This window comes from Rhinolophus hipposideros (genome assembly GCF_964194185.1).
Source record: "Rhinolophus hipposideros genome assembly, chromosome: 21".
NCBI classification, from domain to species: Eukaryota; Metazoa; Chordata; class Mammalia; order Chiroptera; family Rhinolophidae; genus Rhinolophus; species Rhinolophus hipposideros.
The window spans coordinates 29,802,208-29,819,527 of NC_138067.1; the positions used below are offsets into that span (position 1 = coordinate 29,802,208).

The window sequence follows — 17,320 nt, forward strand, 5'->3', positions numbered from 1 at the left end:
AGGGGTTTGGTATGGCCAGAGCAGGGAGGTGGGGAGAGAGTCTGGCTCTGCTGTGGCCTGTAAAAGAGTCTGGAATTTAACCTGAGGAAAAGGAAGCAGGGAGGGGGTGATACAAGCAGTCGTGAATCTCAGAACAGTGCTGGGGTGGGAAGAAGGGAACACAAACCGTGTTGGGACTGAGAGATTTTCCAGGATGCCAAGACTTTCGGTGCTAAAACTAGGACCATCTCAGCCAACCTGGGATGGTTGGTCACCTCCATGGGGAGCATTATCTGGTGAGTATAAATATGGAAAGTCTTGGGACTCTTTGCTTTGGACTGGAATTCTCTTGACCCTGGGTGACAGGTCTGGATGCTTTTGCATTTTTAAATGAGAGCAGATTTTGAAAGAGAATCAAATTTCCAACTACATGACAGTCTGGAAAAAACGAAACTATAGAGAAAATAAAAGAATCAGTGATTGCCAGAGGTTTAGGGGTGAGGGAGAAATGAAGGAGTGTAGCACAGGAGATTTTTAGGGTAGTGAAACTCTTCTGTATAATCCAGTAATGGTGGATACATGGCATCAGGATTTGTCAAAACCCACAAAATATACAACACCAAGAGGGAATCCTTGTCTAAATTACGGACTTTACATATGGAGATCTTCTCCTTCAACCATATCACCACTTTCTAAAAGTTTCCATAACTTCCCCCACCCAAGATCATTCCTTCCTCTTCTGAAAGCCTTTTGGTAAATAGGTTTATTCATGGGCCAGGTCTAAATAATTGTTGGCAGCTACTTAAAGTGTAATAAGGAGAAGGATTCCCAGGCCTGTCCCAGGCAACGGAGAACTGTCAGACCCGTGGGTGTAAGAGGAGGTGGGAGCAGTGGCATCTGTGCTAGGTATTTACGTCTTGGGATTTACAAATAGCAAGTCCCAAGGCACATTCATTTGGCACATGGTGTGGTGTTCGGCAGGGCTATGCCCTGTCTCTCTGGTGAATTAAGCCCCTTGGAAGCCCAGAAATGCCCATAACTGTAGGAAGTGCTCAGCCGATGTTTCCTCCTCATTTAGCACACGTTGACTGTGGCAGAAGTGACAAAGACAGTAGGACACCGATAGTGCCTGGAAATAGGCTCTGTGAGTGTGAGTGTGACCACAGTTTAGGTGCAAATGTGTGAATTGTTGCACGTAAGTGGGTCTCACTATGGTGACACAGCTAAGCATTTTTTCACGTGGGACTTTGGCTCTTTCCCTTGTCTCTGCATGGAATACTGTCCTCCCAGATATCCACAAGCGTCACTTCTCATCTCATCCAGGTCTCTGCACAAATGTCCTGATTGCTCTGGCTACAAAAGCCCCACTCACTCTCCACACTCCCTCTCCAGGCCCCTTCTTGTTTACTTTCTTTCAGAGTGGCTTCGTCTACTAGTTTCCTAGGGCCGCTGAAACAGTGAGCACAACCTAGGTGGCTTAGGACAACAGAAAATCGATTCTCTCCCAGTTCTGGAGTCCATGCGTCTGAAGTCGAGGTGTCACAAGGCCACGCTCCCTCTGAAGGCTGTAGAGGAGGATCCTTCTTTACCGGCTCCAGCTTTTCTGGTGGCCTCAGGTGGTCCTTGGCTTGTGGCTGCAACACTCCAATCTCTGCTTCCGTCTTCATGTGGCCTCTCGCTGTGTCTGTGTCTCTCCCCTTCTGTCTCTTATAAGGACACCAGTCATTAGTGTTAAGGCCCACCCAGTTAATCTGGGATAATCTCATCTTGAGATCCTTAACTTAATTATATCTTCAAAGATTATTTTTCCAAGCCAGGTTACATTCACAGTTTCTAGGGATTAGGACATGGGCATTTGCTTTTGGGGGATTCCATGACACAACTCAATACACTCACGGCCTGACATTGCATTACACATCGCTTTGCTTGCAGCCTATGGCACCCAGTAGGAGATAAGATACAAGAGTCCAGACAGAGTCTATTGTGTTCAGTGGTCTACCTCCAATGCCACATAGCAAGTGCTTAAAAATACTTGTGGAATAATTGCAAATGGCTTTACCTCCCTAAACTCCATTTTTCATGTATAAAATGATTATTTTGTTGTCTGTGTGTGCAGCCATTAAAAAACAAACAGAATTGAGGGTTTATGTAAACAGCCATAACTTCATACTAAGTCCTAATATATATGTACATATATGTGTGTATATATATACATATACATATACATATACATATATATATATATATATATATATATATATATATATATATATATATATATAATGTGCCCTTCATATGCCATACTCCTTCTGAAAATGGTGCCTTCAAATGCCAACCTTATAATTTGTGAATGAGGGTTATTACCAAATAAATTTGAGGTGCCTTGGGATTGTATGGAGGCTTCCCAACAGGGTGTATTGTTGGGAGATAATTTATGGGAAATGAGATGACACCACTTTCCTGCAGGGAGTGAATGGGAGTTGAAGAGTGTGACCTCATTATCCAAGGTGCCTCGAGCAGATATTCAAGAAATGCTGGATGCTTTTGGCTGAGTCCCGCCCTTGATTCCCAAAGCTGGCCAAAACACCAGGATCATTCTGGACGGCACACCTCAAAGTTTCCCAGGAGAGTCTTGTCTGAATCGATTCCTTGAGAGTAGACTCTGGAACTCAGCAGGAAAACAACTCTTGAAGGAAAAAAATCTTGAAGTCAATGTTGATGACCTTGGGATCCAAACAAAGTGACGGCTAAAAAACGATGTTGAAAACAAATATAAATAGGAGGAATACATAGATATAGAACTAATTTACAAAAAAAAAAAAGAGCACAGCTTACCCAGTCCCTTACAAAGAATATACCAACTTTTTGAAATATTTATAAAAATGGCATACAAATCAGGCACAAAATCTCAACACATTAAGAAAATTTAGTAGACATGCGTGCAGGCTACATCTTCTGATCACAATGCAACAAAAACAAAAATTAAAGAAACTTAAGCTGAAGGGTGCCCATTCAGCTGCCTCCAGTCACATAACTTATCGCTTTAACTGCTTTCTCTGTGGTCTACTCCATAATTTTTTTTTGTTGTTGTTGTTGTTTTTGTTGTTGTTGTTTTTGTTTTCCCAACAGATACAGGTGTTTCACAATATCCACTACCCAGAGTTTTCTTCCTGAATGGCCTGGGCATTCTCAAATCTAATTCATGAATTCCAGCCTTGACACCTCTGAGTTGGAGGAGAGGGTACAGTGATCAGATCCAAGAAGCTGGGTTTTCAAGGGAAAGGAATTTGACCAACACGTCGCCCCCTAAATGTGATGCACCACCTGGCGTGACGATACCCGATTAACACCCTTGGGAAAGCATGAAGTTCTATGCCAACAAGGCATGTTTCCTCCCTGGATCCAACACTACCTTAAAAGAACAGAATGCCAGTTGGAAAGAACCTGAGAAACAACCGAGCCAAATTCATATGCATCTTCGATATGAAAAACAGACCTTCCTAAGGACCTACTAATGTCAGGTACTGCTAGGTACTCCACAATGCAAACATTAGCTCAGATCTGCACAACATGGCTGTGAGGTCAGTTCCAGATATCTCCCCTTTGCTCCTGCAGACTCACTTGCCACTCGCCCTTCTTCTTTGGGGTTGTGGTCCAGGAGACTGCATCTGTGGCTTTCATTCCAAGCTATTCTCTCCACTAAGTTCTCAGTTCAACACAGCTACCTCCACCAAGTAACTACTCTTTCCTTTTGCCTTCCAGGCCTCGGAAGGTAGCAGCTTTCCACTGTTGCTAAATCTTAAGCAATTGCACAATCCGATCCTTTTGGTTTCACTATGCCGTGTCCACACCTTTCTAAATAGTCTGTTTATCAAACTCTCCCCCAAATCACTCAATGTGAGGGTGCTATCTGTTGTCTACTGGAATCCTGACCAGGTGGGTCGTATCATCCTTATTTTGTGGATGAGTAAACTGACGTGGAGAGAGGTGAAGTAAATTGCCCAGGGTCACACGTCGGAAAGGAACAGGGCTGGGATTCAAATCTGAATTGACTCACACCAGAGTTTTGCTTTTCCCATTATTTTCGGGCCTTTGTTGAAATTGGTAGAGCCAGGCAGCAAGATGCCGGTAGCCTCTTTTGTTTCTATAAAGAGGGAAGAGGCAAGAGAAACAAGAAGGGCCACCGGAACTGCTCATCAGGTGGAACGGACCTAAGGTGGCCACCCCTAAGGGAGCAGTTGAGGCAGGTGGCAAATATTGTCTCAAAAGGGGCTTCCCAGTGCTCACCACAGCAGCACATAGACTCAAACTGGAACGATACAGAGGTCAGTATGGCGCCTGCACAAGGCTGACAGGCAAATTCATGAAGCGTTCCATATTTTGTGCAGCGCCCCAGCCTCCTCATGCCCTTTGCCGATTAGCTCAGAAGAAACAATGAGTCAAAGCAGTGTATGGCCTCAATAGCAAAATTGTGACTTTTCACTACAAAAAGGGGGGGAGGCAGCACAATTTAATGGACAAATACACGCACCATGTCCTATTGTCCTTAAGTAACCCCACCCTATAGATGAGGAAAGTGAGGCACAGAGGAGTGGCACACAGCGTTCCCCAAAGCCATCTCCCTACTAAGTGGTGGGTCTTGTTATGGACTCCAGTCCCATGGGAAGCCAGAGCCCTTACACTTTTCAATACATCCTCTTGGAGGCTGGACACTGTCTACAATGCCCATTCACTCATATACTTTGGGAGGCATTTGAGCCCAGCAATTTCCCTGTGGTGATAATGATACCAAGATAAGCTGTGCCAAGCCCTGCCCTGAGCCCGTCCTATGCAACACCGTCCATTAAATCCTCTCCATTTCACTATGAAGGAGGCGCTATCATGGTGGCCATTTTACAGACCAGTAAACTAAGGCTCTAAAAATTGAAGAAACTTGCCTGAGGTCCCATGGTTGGCAAGTGCAGACGTCCATTCTGCAGACGAGAATAAAGGGCTCAGAGATCATCCAAGACCCCCAAAGACTGTGGGGTCCTCAAGCTCTCCTCCCAGTTCTGGGTTTCACTACCAGGGCCCTCCCAGCAGGTAAGGTGTTGGCCTTCTCCTTCCATTTCAAACTAGGGAACCGCTAGCTCAGAGAGGCCACGTAGCTTGTCCAGGGCCACACAGCAGCGGAAGGAGTCTGACTCAGTTCCCGTGCACCTAGCTCCCAGAGCTTTGGGTTTGACCACTGGGCTCCCCAGGAGAATCTCCTGGCCTCTTGTTAAACTCCAGCTTCCTGGCCCGCTCCATTCCCAAGGACTCAGGGCAGGGAGAGGTCTGGTAATCCGCATTTTAAACAAGCGTTTGCTTCCCACCTCCTCCCCATACCCCGCTCCAGATGACTCTCATAATCCGGCAAGTTTGGGAAACAGCCAGAGCTCTGAGGTGCAGTTCCAGCTCCCGGGCCTTCCTGGGCCTCTCTGCTCTCTCCAGAGTCCCAGGCGAGCTTGTGGGGCGGGGAGGGGCCAGGTGCGCCGAGTGCTGCCGGTGCGCAGCCCCGCCCCGGGGGCGGGGCCTCACCTGTGGCGGGCAGGTAGGCGGCTCCCTGGTAACCAGGACCGGACCCAAGAGGTTTGGGCGCGCGCAGCCAGCCCTGGCCTCGCCAGGGACCGAGACACGCAGGCAGGGGCGGCCGCCGGCTCTGCAGGTTGGGCAAGGGACCTCCGCCGGCTCACCATGGTCGAGACACGCTTCTCCAAGTTCCTGCAGAAACTCGGATTCTCCCGCGCGGGCCACCAGTACGAGCCGCTGGAGCGGGGCGAGTTGGAAACCTTGGTGAGCCTGGGCGACCGGGCGCGGGGCATACGACCTGACCCCCCACCCTACTGCACCCCACCCCACCCCAAGACCCTGTTCGCGAGCTGCGGGTTCCGATCCTCCAACCCGCCCTCCTCCCGCTGCTTCTAGAAAGAAGCCGTCTTCATAGCAATGCCAGCTCGCGTTTCTGGGCCGGGAGCTCCGGCCACCTAACTCTCCGTAATCCACCAGCCCATTTTGCGGATGAGAAACTGAGGCTAAGATGGGGTAAACATGTCTTTCAAGGGGCACATAGCTAGCAAACGACCTAGCTAGAAACTTAACCAAGGTTTCTCCGACTCCGGAGAAATTCCCGGGTCTCCACACCTAGGCTGCTACATGAATTTTTAAAAGCTGCTTGAATTGAGGGGGGAAAGGGGGCGGGATGTGAAAAACAGCAGCAACAGAAAACTGTTGCGCGCATGTTTCAGCAATAATAGCAATAGTGGTGGAAATCAAGGTTGGAGTAGCCAGGCCTCCCACACGTCTCCAGCGCCCTTTTTGAAAAGGGTTCAGCAGGTTTGTGTGTTGACTGCAACCTCCTGGGGACCCTCCAGGATAAACCAACAGGATTCTCAGGCAGGGGAGTTTTTACCAGTGGAAAAACTGCACAGCTGTCCCCCAAAAGCCCTTCCACTTGGAGAAACCAGAGGTGAAGGTGATGACCAGTGACCCAACAACTTTCTCCTGATTTTGTAAGCAGAACTGTGCGTGATACAAGAGCAGAGGGCGCTGAATTTATGCAAAAGCATCTCTGGCTCATGGCAATTTCTTTCTTTTAAAAGCTGAATCAGTCATTCAAAAATAAAATTCCTGAAATAGTCCCCTGGTGGTGCTCATGAGACTACAACCCTGCCTTTTGACTTCTGTAGAGAAACCTCCAAGTTAAATTTATTTTTTAATGCAAAAGATCAGTTGGAAAAAACTTGATTTAAAATATTTAATTTTCCTCCCAAAGAATGACAACAGTCAACACATGTTGGTTGTGTGATTCATAAATATTTGTGCATTTAAAAATAGTATTTTATAAATGGATGTTCATATGTGAATTCTGGCACTGGGGTGGTAGACCGCAGGACTGTGTAACTAGCAGTTCTCAAGTAATCTTCACTTTTCTGAAATGACGTGTGCATGGATTGGAGATAGAGTTTGCTTATTTTGCCAAAATCCATTTCTCTGCTTATGTGTCGTATACCGTCTTCTGTTAAAGGAGTTTGAAGTTAGTTTGCCAACATGGTTGCCTTTTCTACATTACCTTTTTTTCTTTCCATCTTTTCATTTTTGCATTAAGCTGAGTATTTTTCAGACATTCCTGAGTGTAGTCGGTTCCAGTCAGATTTTATGGAATGTCCAGGTTAGCCAGCTGTGTCAGGCATAGGGATGAAATAACACTAATAGAAATGCTGGGGTGAATTTGATCTCTGCACCAAGTGGACTTCAGGCTCCCCACACTTTTCAGAGGAGCCCTCAAGGGTGAGACAGGTCTTCAACCTGTCTGTAGGTATTGGGGGGAGGGGCTCGCCCATCTGGTTGTGGACCTGGTGTTATCAGCTGCACCCTGAAGGGGTGTGTGACAACTTGGCAGTGTGCAGTGATGGGAACACTGGTGACCCAGGCAGCCAGCAGCAAAGACTGGCTGAGACACAACGTGTCCTCTCTCTAAAGGTGGCCTTATGCAATCCCAGGAAATTACAAGCAGGGTAGTGAAGCAGGTGAGGGGTGTGATGAGGCAGGGAGGCTGGGTGAGGCGACCTGTTTCCGGCCAGCTCAGCTCACACCCCAAACACTTCCTTTGCTCTCACACTTATAGCCTCTGATTTGAACTCTTTCTCTCTTAAGAAATTTTGAAAAAGAAGCAAAGTTTGCTACAGTGATCATTTCCAAAATAGTCCTAACTGTCTTATGAGCACTTGTTGTATGCGGACTCCTGGGCGGTCTCAGAATACCCCAACCACTTTGCCACGTCTCAACAATAGTAGTTCTTATTGAGACCTTATTGTGTCTCCTCCTGGGTCTCTTCACTCCGAGGGAAGTTTTATTGTAATCATGTGAGCGATGAGGACATCAGGACTCACAGGTGAGGCCAGGCGAGAAGGCCATAGCTCTATACAAAACAAAACTCATGGGGGAGGCTGACAGCCAACAGGTCAACCAAGAGATGTGTAAGATCCAGCAGTCTCAGGTGTGGTGAAGAATACAGAGCAGAGTGACTGGGCAGGGGACAAGTGGTTGGGATGGGGACCAAGGTGGATCCAGAGTTAGAAGCATCAGATGGTGAACCTAAGCACACTTCTCATGGCTCTGCAGCTGCCTCAATCTGGCTGCATTTCCAGTGTAATGGAAAGAAAGGTGTTTGAGAAGCCCCCTTAATTATTGGAGACGGGCTTCTCTCTGCTGACCTGAATGTTGGGTAAGGAGAAAGCTGGACCAGAAATTCCTGCTTCCAGGATGAGTCTGGGGAAGTTATCTGGGGCCCTCAGGGCTCCCATCTCTTAACCGAGACTGCCATGGCTCCACCCTGCGCTATGTACCCAGTGGGTGAACTGATTCATTTTCCTGGGGCTCTGCAGGGTAAAGACTGGGTTCCAACAGATTTGCGTAATAGAAGGGGGAGGGATCTGCTTGCAAGCTTACTGCCATGGTTGTTTGCAGGTCTCTGACCCTGGCTCTATGGGCATCTCGATAGGGCTGCCTCTTGGCTCAGCAGCTGGCTTCCCCAAGGATGAATGATGTAGGAGAGATTGAGAGAGCACCCATAGAAACCTGGAAGCCGCAGTCTTTTTATAAGTCAATCTTGGAAGTGACAGCTCACCACTTCTGCCATATTCTATTCATTAGAAGGAGTTTCGTTCTCAAGGGGAGGGGATTTACAAGGGTGTGAATATGGGGAGGCAGGGATAATTGGAGGCTGCCTCAGAGTCTGCCAGTGGTAGGAAGAAACAGTCTTAAGGAAGATCATTCCCGTAAAAACCAGAACCACACCTGGCACATCGTCTGCTCCAGAGTTATCTATTTTTGTTAATGTGTGCATTAGTCTCGAGTTCCAGTGTTTATTTAGACGCTTTGATTTGATTTGGATAATGCTCGTACTGAGAAGCTTAATTACATGTACCTGTAATGGCTTTGGCATATGTCAAGAATTTGTTTGCCAGTTTAGGACAACCAGCCTCCTAATTAACCAGGACTGCCCGCAAGGAGCCTGTGAATGCCGGTTTGAAAGGCTGTCAGTTGATAACTGCAGAACTGGCTCATTCACTTGAAGATAAGGTGCGCATCAGGCATTGTGGAAAGACTATTTCTTCACTTCCTACTGACTACCATACTTGGTGCCCATCAACTGTGGCAAGTTGCGATGTACAAAGACAGGTTTCATGCGAGGTCCCTGCTAGCAGCGTGACTCTGCTTCTCCGTGGGTAGACATACTAGAGTTGACTCATTGCCACCTCAGCCGCCTGCTGTGTGCTAACTCCATTCTCTTGCCAGTTTTTCTCTCTGAGCCACTGAGAAGCTGTCATCCCCTCGGTGTGTCATGTGATTATTGTCACAGGCACAACGGGGACCGTTCCTTGCCCGGTTCCTCTCTCTCCCACTACCAGCATATTGACATTTATGCAACAGTTTTTGCCTTTACTGACTTTTGAATTGTGCTAAACTGAGTTGCTATGTATCCACCATCTTTTATGAACCAGGAACTATCCCTATTTTCCTTCCCTTTCTTTTTCATTTCTTCTTTTTTCCTTCCGTAACTTGTCATATTTTTTTTCCATAAACCACAATCCAAATTTGCACAATATGAAATTCTCCTCCACTCCCCAACTTCTTTGCTCCCACTTTCCCCTGGTCTGCGCACGCGCGCGCGTGTGTGGCGGGGGGACAGGGTAGGCACTGCCTACATCCAGTCAGTTGGCAATAATCAGTTTACTGTTTGCATGGATGTTCCGGGCCCCTTGTTTTATAACAGTTCTAGAGAGGCTGTGGTTGAGAGCCCTGGAGTCTGTGATCCAGGCTACGTAGTCACACATCCCAGTTCTGCCACTTGCCAGTAGGGAGACCTTCAGCCAATTCCTCAGTTTCCCATGCGTTTGTTTTCTCTTCTGTGTAAAGAGGTCATAACTATACACACATCAGAGATCTGTCGTGAAGTGAGATGATTGCATAAAGCATTTAGGACAGCACCTGATCACTGCAATTATTATTCACATCCAACTGCCTACGTGTCTCTGTTTAAAAAACACACATAAGGTCCTTCGGCACACCTGCACCCTCCCCATCCCTGCTGTATATGCACACCAAGAGCATTCTTCTTTAATGGCTGTGTAGGCATTTTTATTTAACTTACCCCTTACTGATGGGCATGCAGGTGGTTTCCTGTTTTTAATGTTTAGAACAATGTTCCAATGAACACCTGTGGAAACAGCGTGTTAATTTGAATCCTTGCAAACTTCCCTGCAGAAATCTGAGGCTTAGAGAGTGCAGTGACTTGCCCAAAGTCACATTGCTCTCCGGAATATGGAGCCAGGGCTGCCTGAATTCTGTGCTTGCGTTCTCTACTCCTACTGGCCAGATTTCTCTTCTATAAAGTGGTAATTAATAAGTATTTTATGGAGAGACATGAGGCTATGTCAATAGCCTGTTTCTCAGGTCATTTTCACTCTAAACATTTTCAATCTACCATTTTCATACTAAATCGTTCGTTTTAGCACCCGCTGATGATCCTTGCCTGAATCAATTAAATGTGTGGTTACTGTCAGAGGAGGTGTGTGTGTGTGTGTGTGTGTGTGTGTGTGTGTGTGTGTGTAAACCCATAGATTCCAATCTAATAAATACCACAGGCTCAGTGCAGTGCCAGCTCTCTCTGTATTTGTAATCCCCTTCACCAACAGTGAGAATGACAGCTCCAATTATCCTCAGTATATTTACTTATTGCACAACATCCCTGTATGTAACCAGTCTCCTCACCTTGCCAACTGTTGGCCCCCGGTCACATTGGCCACCACCTGGCTTGGCCGTCTCCTCACTTGGCCCCTGACTGCACTGGTTGCCTGTAAACAAGATACTCACTCTGTGTGTCTCATTTTGTCCTATTGGTAGTTCTTTGCTGCCTGAGATCACACCCTCATTACATACACACACACACACACATCACAAACAGTAGCTAGGTAGAATTTCAGAAACTGGGAAAACACCTCTGAAACTCATCTTGACCTGAGGCTGGAATTGAAGAAGGCCTGCCTCAGCAATCCCTGGTGCGGCTCTCATTATTCCGATTTTTACAGAGAAGAAAACTGAGACTCAGAGATGTTAACGGACTTGCTGAGGGTCACACAGCTGGTACCCAGGGGAACTAGAATCACAGATCAGTGAGACGTGGGCCTGGTGATGCTTCCTCCATCCAGTTTGCTGCATTGAGGGTTTTCCCCCAATATTAAAAAATATTGGGCAGGCCACTTGGGTTCCTTTGCAGTGCTCTAGGCTGGAATCCAAGCCTCCTGTTTTCTGTGTGCCCCAGAGTGCCCGCCTCCTCTCAGCTGGCTCTGGGCACAGCCTTTGCCCACACTGTGTGCTGCCTGCGGGCTCTTCTTCTCTCTCACCTTCCTGAGTTAACACCTGCTGTCTTTCATTTTCGAAGCATTCCTTTCCCTAGGATGCCCCCTTCCCTGCTGCACCAGCTCTGCCCCCTGGCTTGGTCAGGACTGGTTTCTCCTTTTTCGAATCATCAGTTCTTACTGTGGTTCACAATTCAGGAAGGTACAAAAGCGTGTCCAGTAGGAGTCTCTCACTGCCTCTCACTTCCAGCCCTGAAGGCCACCCCTGCCCCCAAATTCACTTCAAATCAGAGGTGCACACTTAAAAGTCTACCATCCTTTGCCTCTCTGATAGGTCAGGTTCAAGAAGTCAGTAACGTGCAGTGCCAGAGAGAGGTGGTGGGGGAGAGAGCCTCATCCGAGGCCGGAGGTGGGAGGTGGATCGGAACAAGCCCTTTCCCAGTGGAAATTCCACAAAGCTGACCAACATGTGGACTTTAATCAACATGGATTTGCGTTGCATGTTTTGGAACCCTACATAAAAGAAACCATATCTAGGTACTCTTACATCTGACTTCTTTTACTCAGGTCATCTTAGCAAGATTTATCTGTGTTGGTCCATGCACATGGTTTCGTAACTGTAAGTCATTCTCTTTTGTTGCTGTGTAATAACACTTCAAATATCCATGTGTGCATGGATATGCCACAATTTATGCATGTGGTTGGGCATTTAGATTGTGTCCAGCTTGGCCTGTTATACATAACACTGCTATGCATAGTCACGTATAAGCCCTTATTTCTCCTGGGCTCATACCCAGAAGTGGAACTGCTGGGTCACAGGTATACACGCCTACGTATACACATAGTCTTTTCCTTTCTTCTTCCCTCCTTTTTCTCTTCTTCCCACTTTACTTATTTGTGAAGCGTCTGCTTCATCAGTATGATGAGCTGCAGATATTTTCCCCAGTGTGATTTTTAATCTTCGGACTTTGCATGCAATGCTTTTTGCAGAAGACAATCCCATTTTTACGTAGTGAATTTATCCGTCATTGCCTTCCTGGCCTCCGGTGTTGTCTTGCCCTCAGAAAAGTCCTTTCTCACCCTGAGATTTAAAACAAACCACAAAAAATGTAGCTCATGGTTTCTTCTATCATAGTACATCTATGGTTTCTTTTTTCTTCTACTCTAGCTTTAATTATTCTTTCAAATAAACTTGCCTGTATAATTTCTTGATTTAGGGCCGGGACTGTGTCGGTTTTCCTGAGGCACCAGGCATAGTTTCTTGCACACATTAAGAAGATGGTGGCCTAAAAGTAATATAATATGGAATGTCAACTGTCACGGAAAGAAACAATTGTTTTTTAAAGAAAACAGTCTGGTAGTTCATAAACACTCGAGAAATATCAGCTAGAAACAGAGGGAACCACAAAGGATGGTCTGGAGAAAAGAGAGTGCAAGGACTTGGGCCAGATGTACAGGGCACAGCATGGGACACTTGCTCAGCCACCGCCGAGAGAAACAGTGTAGTGTGAAGAAGCATGCACTCTATGACCCATGTCTGTGCCTTCCAACCGCGGCCCCCTTGGGCTGTCTGTGCATGCAGCTGTCCTGGGTGACCTGCCTCCCGCTTACCGCTCTGTCCAGTCTTGGTGTGGCTCCCAGCACCCAGGAGCATTGAGACCGTGCAGGCAGCTCAGCACTTGCCCCTCTTCCCTCCCTCCCTCCTTCCCTCCCTCCCTCCCTTTCACAAACATGTTTAAGCACTTTCTGTTTGCCAAGCACTGTGCTGGGCACTCAGGTGCAAGTTGGGTAAGACCAGCCACTGCCCGCTGAGGATGAGGGTCCAGTGCTGGAGCTGGACAAGTATGGCAGCCGTGCAGTGGGCAGAGAGGAGACTGGGAGTCTGAGAGCTCAGAGCTGGATTCCTTCCCAAGGTCGATGATAGACAGTGTGTTAGTTTCCTCGGGCTGCTGTAACGCATGACCGCAGATTTGGTGGTTTGACGCAACACATTTGTTCTCTTACAGTGGTAGAGATCAGAAGTCTTGACACGGACGGGTCTTGGCAGGCTAAAATCAAGGTGACAGTGGGACTGCATTCTTTCTGAAGCCTCTTGGGGAGAATCTGTTTCCCTGCCTTTTTTCCAGCTGCTGGAGGCTACCTGCATTCCTTGGCTTGTGGCCCTTCCTCCATCTGCAAAGCTGGTAACCATATCCCTCCAGCTTCCACTTCTATTGTTAGATCTTCTCTGACCCACCCTCTTCCCTCTTATAAGGACCCTGTGGTGACATTGGCCCACCCAGATAATCCAGCATCATCTCCCCATCTTAAGGTCCTCAACTAAATCACATCTTCGAAGTCCCTTTTGCCATGTAAGGTCACGTAAGCACAAGCTCCGGGGATCAGGACATAGAGGTCTTTTGAGGGCACTATTCAGCTTTTCTCCTGTTCCCACCATCTTCTCTCGTCTACTCCACTTGGAAGAGCCAGAAAGTCGTGTTTCTCTGTTTTCTTTCATCTGCACAACACAAAACCTATAAAGATGTTTTCTTGTGTTTTTATAGAGCTGTAACTAGAGGTACTAGCTAGGGAGTCAGCCGGGTTAGCTATTTCTTCATCTGTAAGATGGGGGTAAAAACTACATCCACCTCCAAGGACTGCTGTGAACATCAAATGGGATTGTCCAAGGCAAATGCTGGGCACGATGGCTGATATCAAAGGGCAGCTCTCGTGTCTGCTGTGTCATCAGTACTGATTGCTGTCGCTAGGGCTGTGCTGTTTTAGTGTCCTTATGATCTGTTTGCTGTTCTCGGCCATCCCTCCATAGTCCATTTCCTTCCTTTGTCCAACTTCTAGAAGGACTGGGGGGGGGGGGGGCAGCTGCTGCCTCACCCTCATCTCTCCTCCAGGAAGCGGCAGGGCCCCTCCCTGCTTGGACTCCCACAGCTGTGGGGGGCCTCCCCCCACCACCGGTGCTCCCCACCTGGTGTTTGTCTCATTGGCCATTGACCTTTTCTCCTCCAAGAGGGTGGTCCCTTAAGAACAGGACCCCATGGGGTTGCTCTTTGAATACATTTCTCAGGCGCATGTCTTCAGCTCAGCTCTGGCTGCATGTTAGAGTCAGCTGGGACTTTTAGGAATCCTGATGGCTGCGCCTCACTCTTCAGTTAGACTGGGGATAGGCCACAACCCGTGTGTTTTGATAAGATCCCTGATTCTCCAACTTTTGACAGCATCAGAATCCCCTGGAGAACTTGTTGAAACACAGATTGCAGGGCCCACCGACAGAGCTTCTGCTCCACCAGGTCCAGTATGGGGCCTGGGAATCTGCATTTTCAGCCAGTTCCAGATGATGCCAGGCTGAGGACCACGTGTTGAGAACCACCAGACTAAAGAATAACTAGATAATTCACAGGTGCACACCTTGGGAAAGACAGGTACAGAGGTCTTGGCAAGAAGGAAATATTTGTATGTTGAGTGGGACGCTCATGTCAAAAGTCACCTCCTTCATGATGCCCATCTGATTGTTCTTGGGTTACCATGACCCTTATATTGTTCCTCTCCAATTGTACTGATCCCGAGAACTACGTCCATCCATATTATGAAATTCTCCAAGGGTCAGGGCTGGGGGTTCACTGGCTTTCTGTCTGGCCCCTCCCTCCTTCTGAAACCCTCCAGGCCACATGCTCTTGTCAGCTCAGGGCACTGGGACTTCTCCAAATGGGCCACTTGCTCGCTCTTGTCACCTTCCTACCACCGGTTCTTCCTGATGCCCAGAATGCCCCCTCTCCATTCCCTGGGAATTCACTCCTGCAGTCTCTTCAGGAGGTGTCCCCATCACGTCATTGCCACCTGGTCATAAGCATCTCTTGGCTTGTTCCTTCCCAGTGTTGCCAGATTCGCAGAGGACGCCCAGCTATGTTTGAGTTTCAGATAAGCAGTGAGTTCTTTTGTTAGTACATGTATGCCCCCTGCGATATTTGGCAAGCACATACTGAAGAATGATTTGCTGTTTATCTGGAATTCAGAGGTAACTGGAGATCCAGACTTTTTATTTGCTAAATCTGGTCCTATTTGGAGCCTGTTCTCCCTATGTTTCGTGAGCTACTGGAAGAATAGAACTCCTGCTGCCCCTGTCAGTTGTCACCTTCATCAGTCCGTTGTCACCTTCATTCACCCTGTTGCTCATGTTTGATTAGTACCTCCTGGGTGCTAGGCACTGCATGGGGACTCTGTGTCCTGTTATCCCGCGGCAGCTGTATGGAGTCCCTGCTGTTATAACTCCCACTTTCCAGAGGGGGAAACTGAGGCAGGCACAAGGGAGGTTTTGGACAAATACTGGGGAGCTCCAAAAAAATGTACACAAGCGGACACTTTGGTCAACGTTGCTCAAGCAGTAGTTCGCTGAAATCAGAAGTATCTGGTCGCTGATGGTAACCACTTTGAGCACCTCTTGTAATTGCGGAAGTCAAATGTGACTTGTAGTCATCGTTTGTCACCAGTCTATAGTGAGTATTACAATTTTAATACAACTTTCCTCTCTTAAAACATGTACACATTTTTTGGCACCCTCTGTGTATTGAAGTAAATGTTTGCATGAGCCCTAAACAAGGCAGTGGCCATTGGGGTTTACGTCAGTGTTTGAAATGACCCACATCCCTGAGCTGGATGGGAGGGCAGAGAAAGCTGGGTTCCGGCTCCGAGAGGCGGGCCCACCTCCAGGTGCCACCTGCTCTCTTACTCTGCAGTGAGCTCACAGCTCACATTCTCAGCCAGCTCCTCTCTCAGCAATGCCATGTTTGCCCTGTGTGGTTCCCTTGGAAGCCTCCACTGGGTTCATATTGGTGCCAAGCTGTCCTTGCTTGGTGAAAATACTCTAAGGTGTCCTTATGTTCAAGATCATTTCCTAGGGGCTCAGGAAGGCCCTACTTACGTCGCCAGCCCTGGCACACCCATGTGGGTCTGTTTGCCACAGGCAAACAATACTTTGGGGGTCACACAGCAGGCACAAAAGGTTACATATTGTATGATTCCATGTATAGGAAATATGCAGAGTAGGTAAATCCATAGAGACCAAAAGCAGATTGCTGGTTGCCAGGAGCTGGGAGAAGGGGGAATGGGGAGTGATTGATAAATGGGGATGGGGTCTTCTTTTGGGGTGATGGAAATGTCTTAGAACTAGATAGAGGTGGTAGTTGCCCAGCATTGAGAATGTATTAAATGTCACTGAACTGTACTCTTTAAAATGATTAATTTTATGTCATGTGAATTGTACCTTAATGAAAAGAACTTTTTAAAAAGGAGATCCACAGGAGAGGGTGGGGTGACTCTACTTGCATCAATCAGGTCTGACAGGAAGCGAGAATCAGGGGTCCCCCAGAGGGAGGCTGACCTCCATCAAGATGTGCCATTCTCGATACAAACAGAACATGCCGTGGTTCAAACCAGACAGACATCTACTCAATGTGTGTTCTTAAGGGAGTGAGAGAGCCAGACGTGGGCATCCTGAGCAGAAGTCCCCCACGTGCAGGCAGGGACAGGGGCCACGTGCTGAGTCCCGGATCCAAGGGCTCTGCTTTCTGAGAACGACAGCCTTGCAGTGAGAGGGAGTCCTGGGGATGTTTCGGATCCTGGGCCACGTCTCAGCAGCCTTGGAACACAGCAGGGGCCCGGGAGACCTGGCCAAGTGGGTTGAGAAGTGGATGGGAGGTGAAGAATTAGAGATGGCGAATGTAGACGACTCCTTACCAAGCTGGAGTGTGGCAAATGAGAGGAGTGACTGTGCCCATCTCCAATGAGTAGCGCAGGCAGGAGGACCTATTTAAGGTGGAAAACCATATTGAAATGCTCACAGGAGAAGATGGAAGACACTGGAGGTGGTACAGGGCAGCGATCTGAGATCTTCAGTTAGTTCAAGGTTGTGGAGGTCGTTGCTATCTGTGGCTTGTAAATGGCTTTAAAATTTTTATTTTTATTTTTTA

General features: G+C 47.7%; 1 protein-coding gene across 2 annotated transcripts in view; it reads left to right on the top strand.

Annotated features, from left to right (window-relative positions):
• The first annotated feature begins 5,529 nt into the window (after nucleotides 1-5,529).
• ATP2C2 (ATPase secretory pathway Ca2+ transporting 2) overlaps nucleotides 5,530-17,320 on the top strand; it is a 60,132-nt gene continuing 48,341 nt past the window's right edge. Inside the window, exon 1 of one of the 2 annotated variants that reach the window (XM_081032534.1) lies at nucleotides 5,530-5,793. In XM_081032534.1, coding sequence (XP_080888660.1) covers nucleotides 5,695-5,793 — 99 coding nt within the window. In that variant the 5' untranslated portion in view covers nucleotides 5,530-5,694. The remainder of the gene's footprint in view (nucleotides 5,794-17,320) is intronic. The other variant, XM_081032535.1, reaches the window with a different exon arrangement.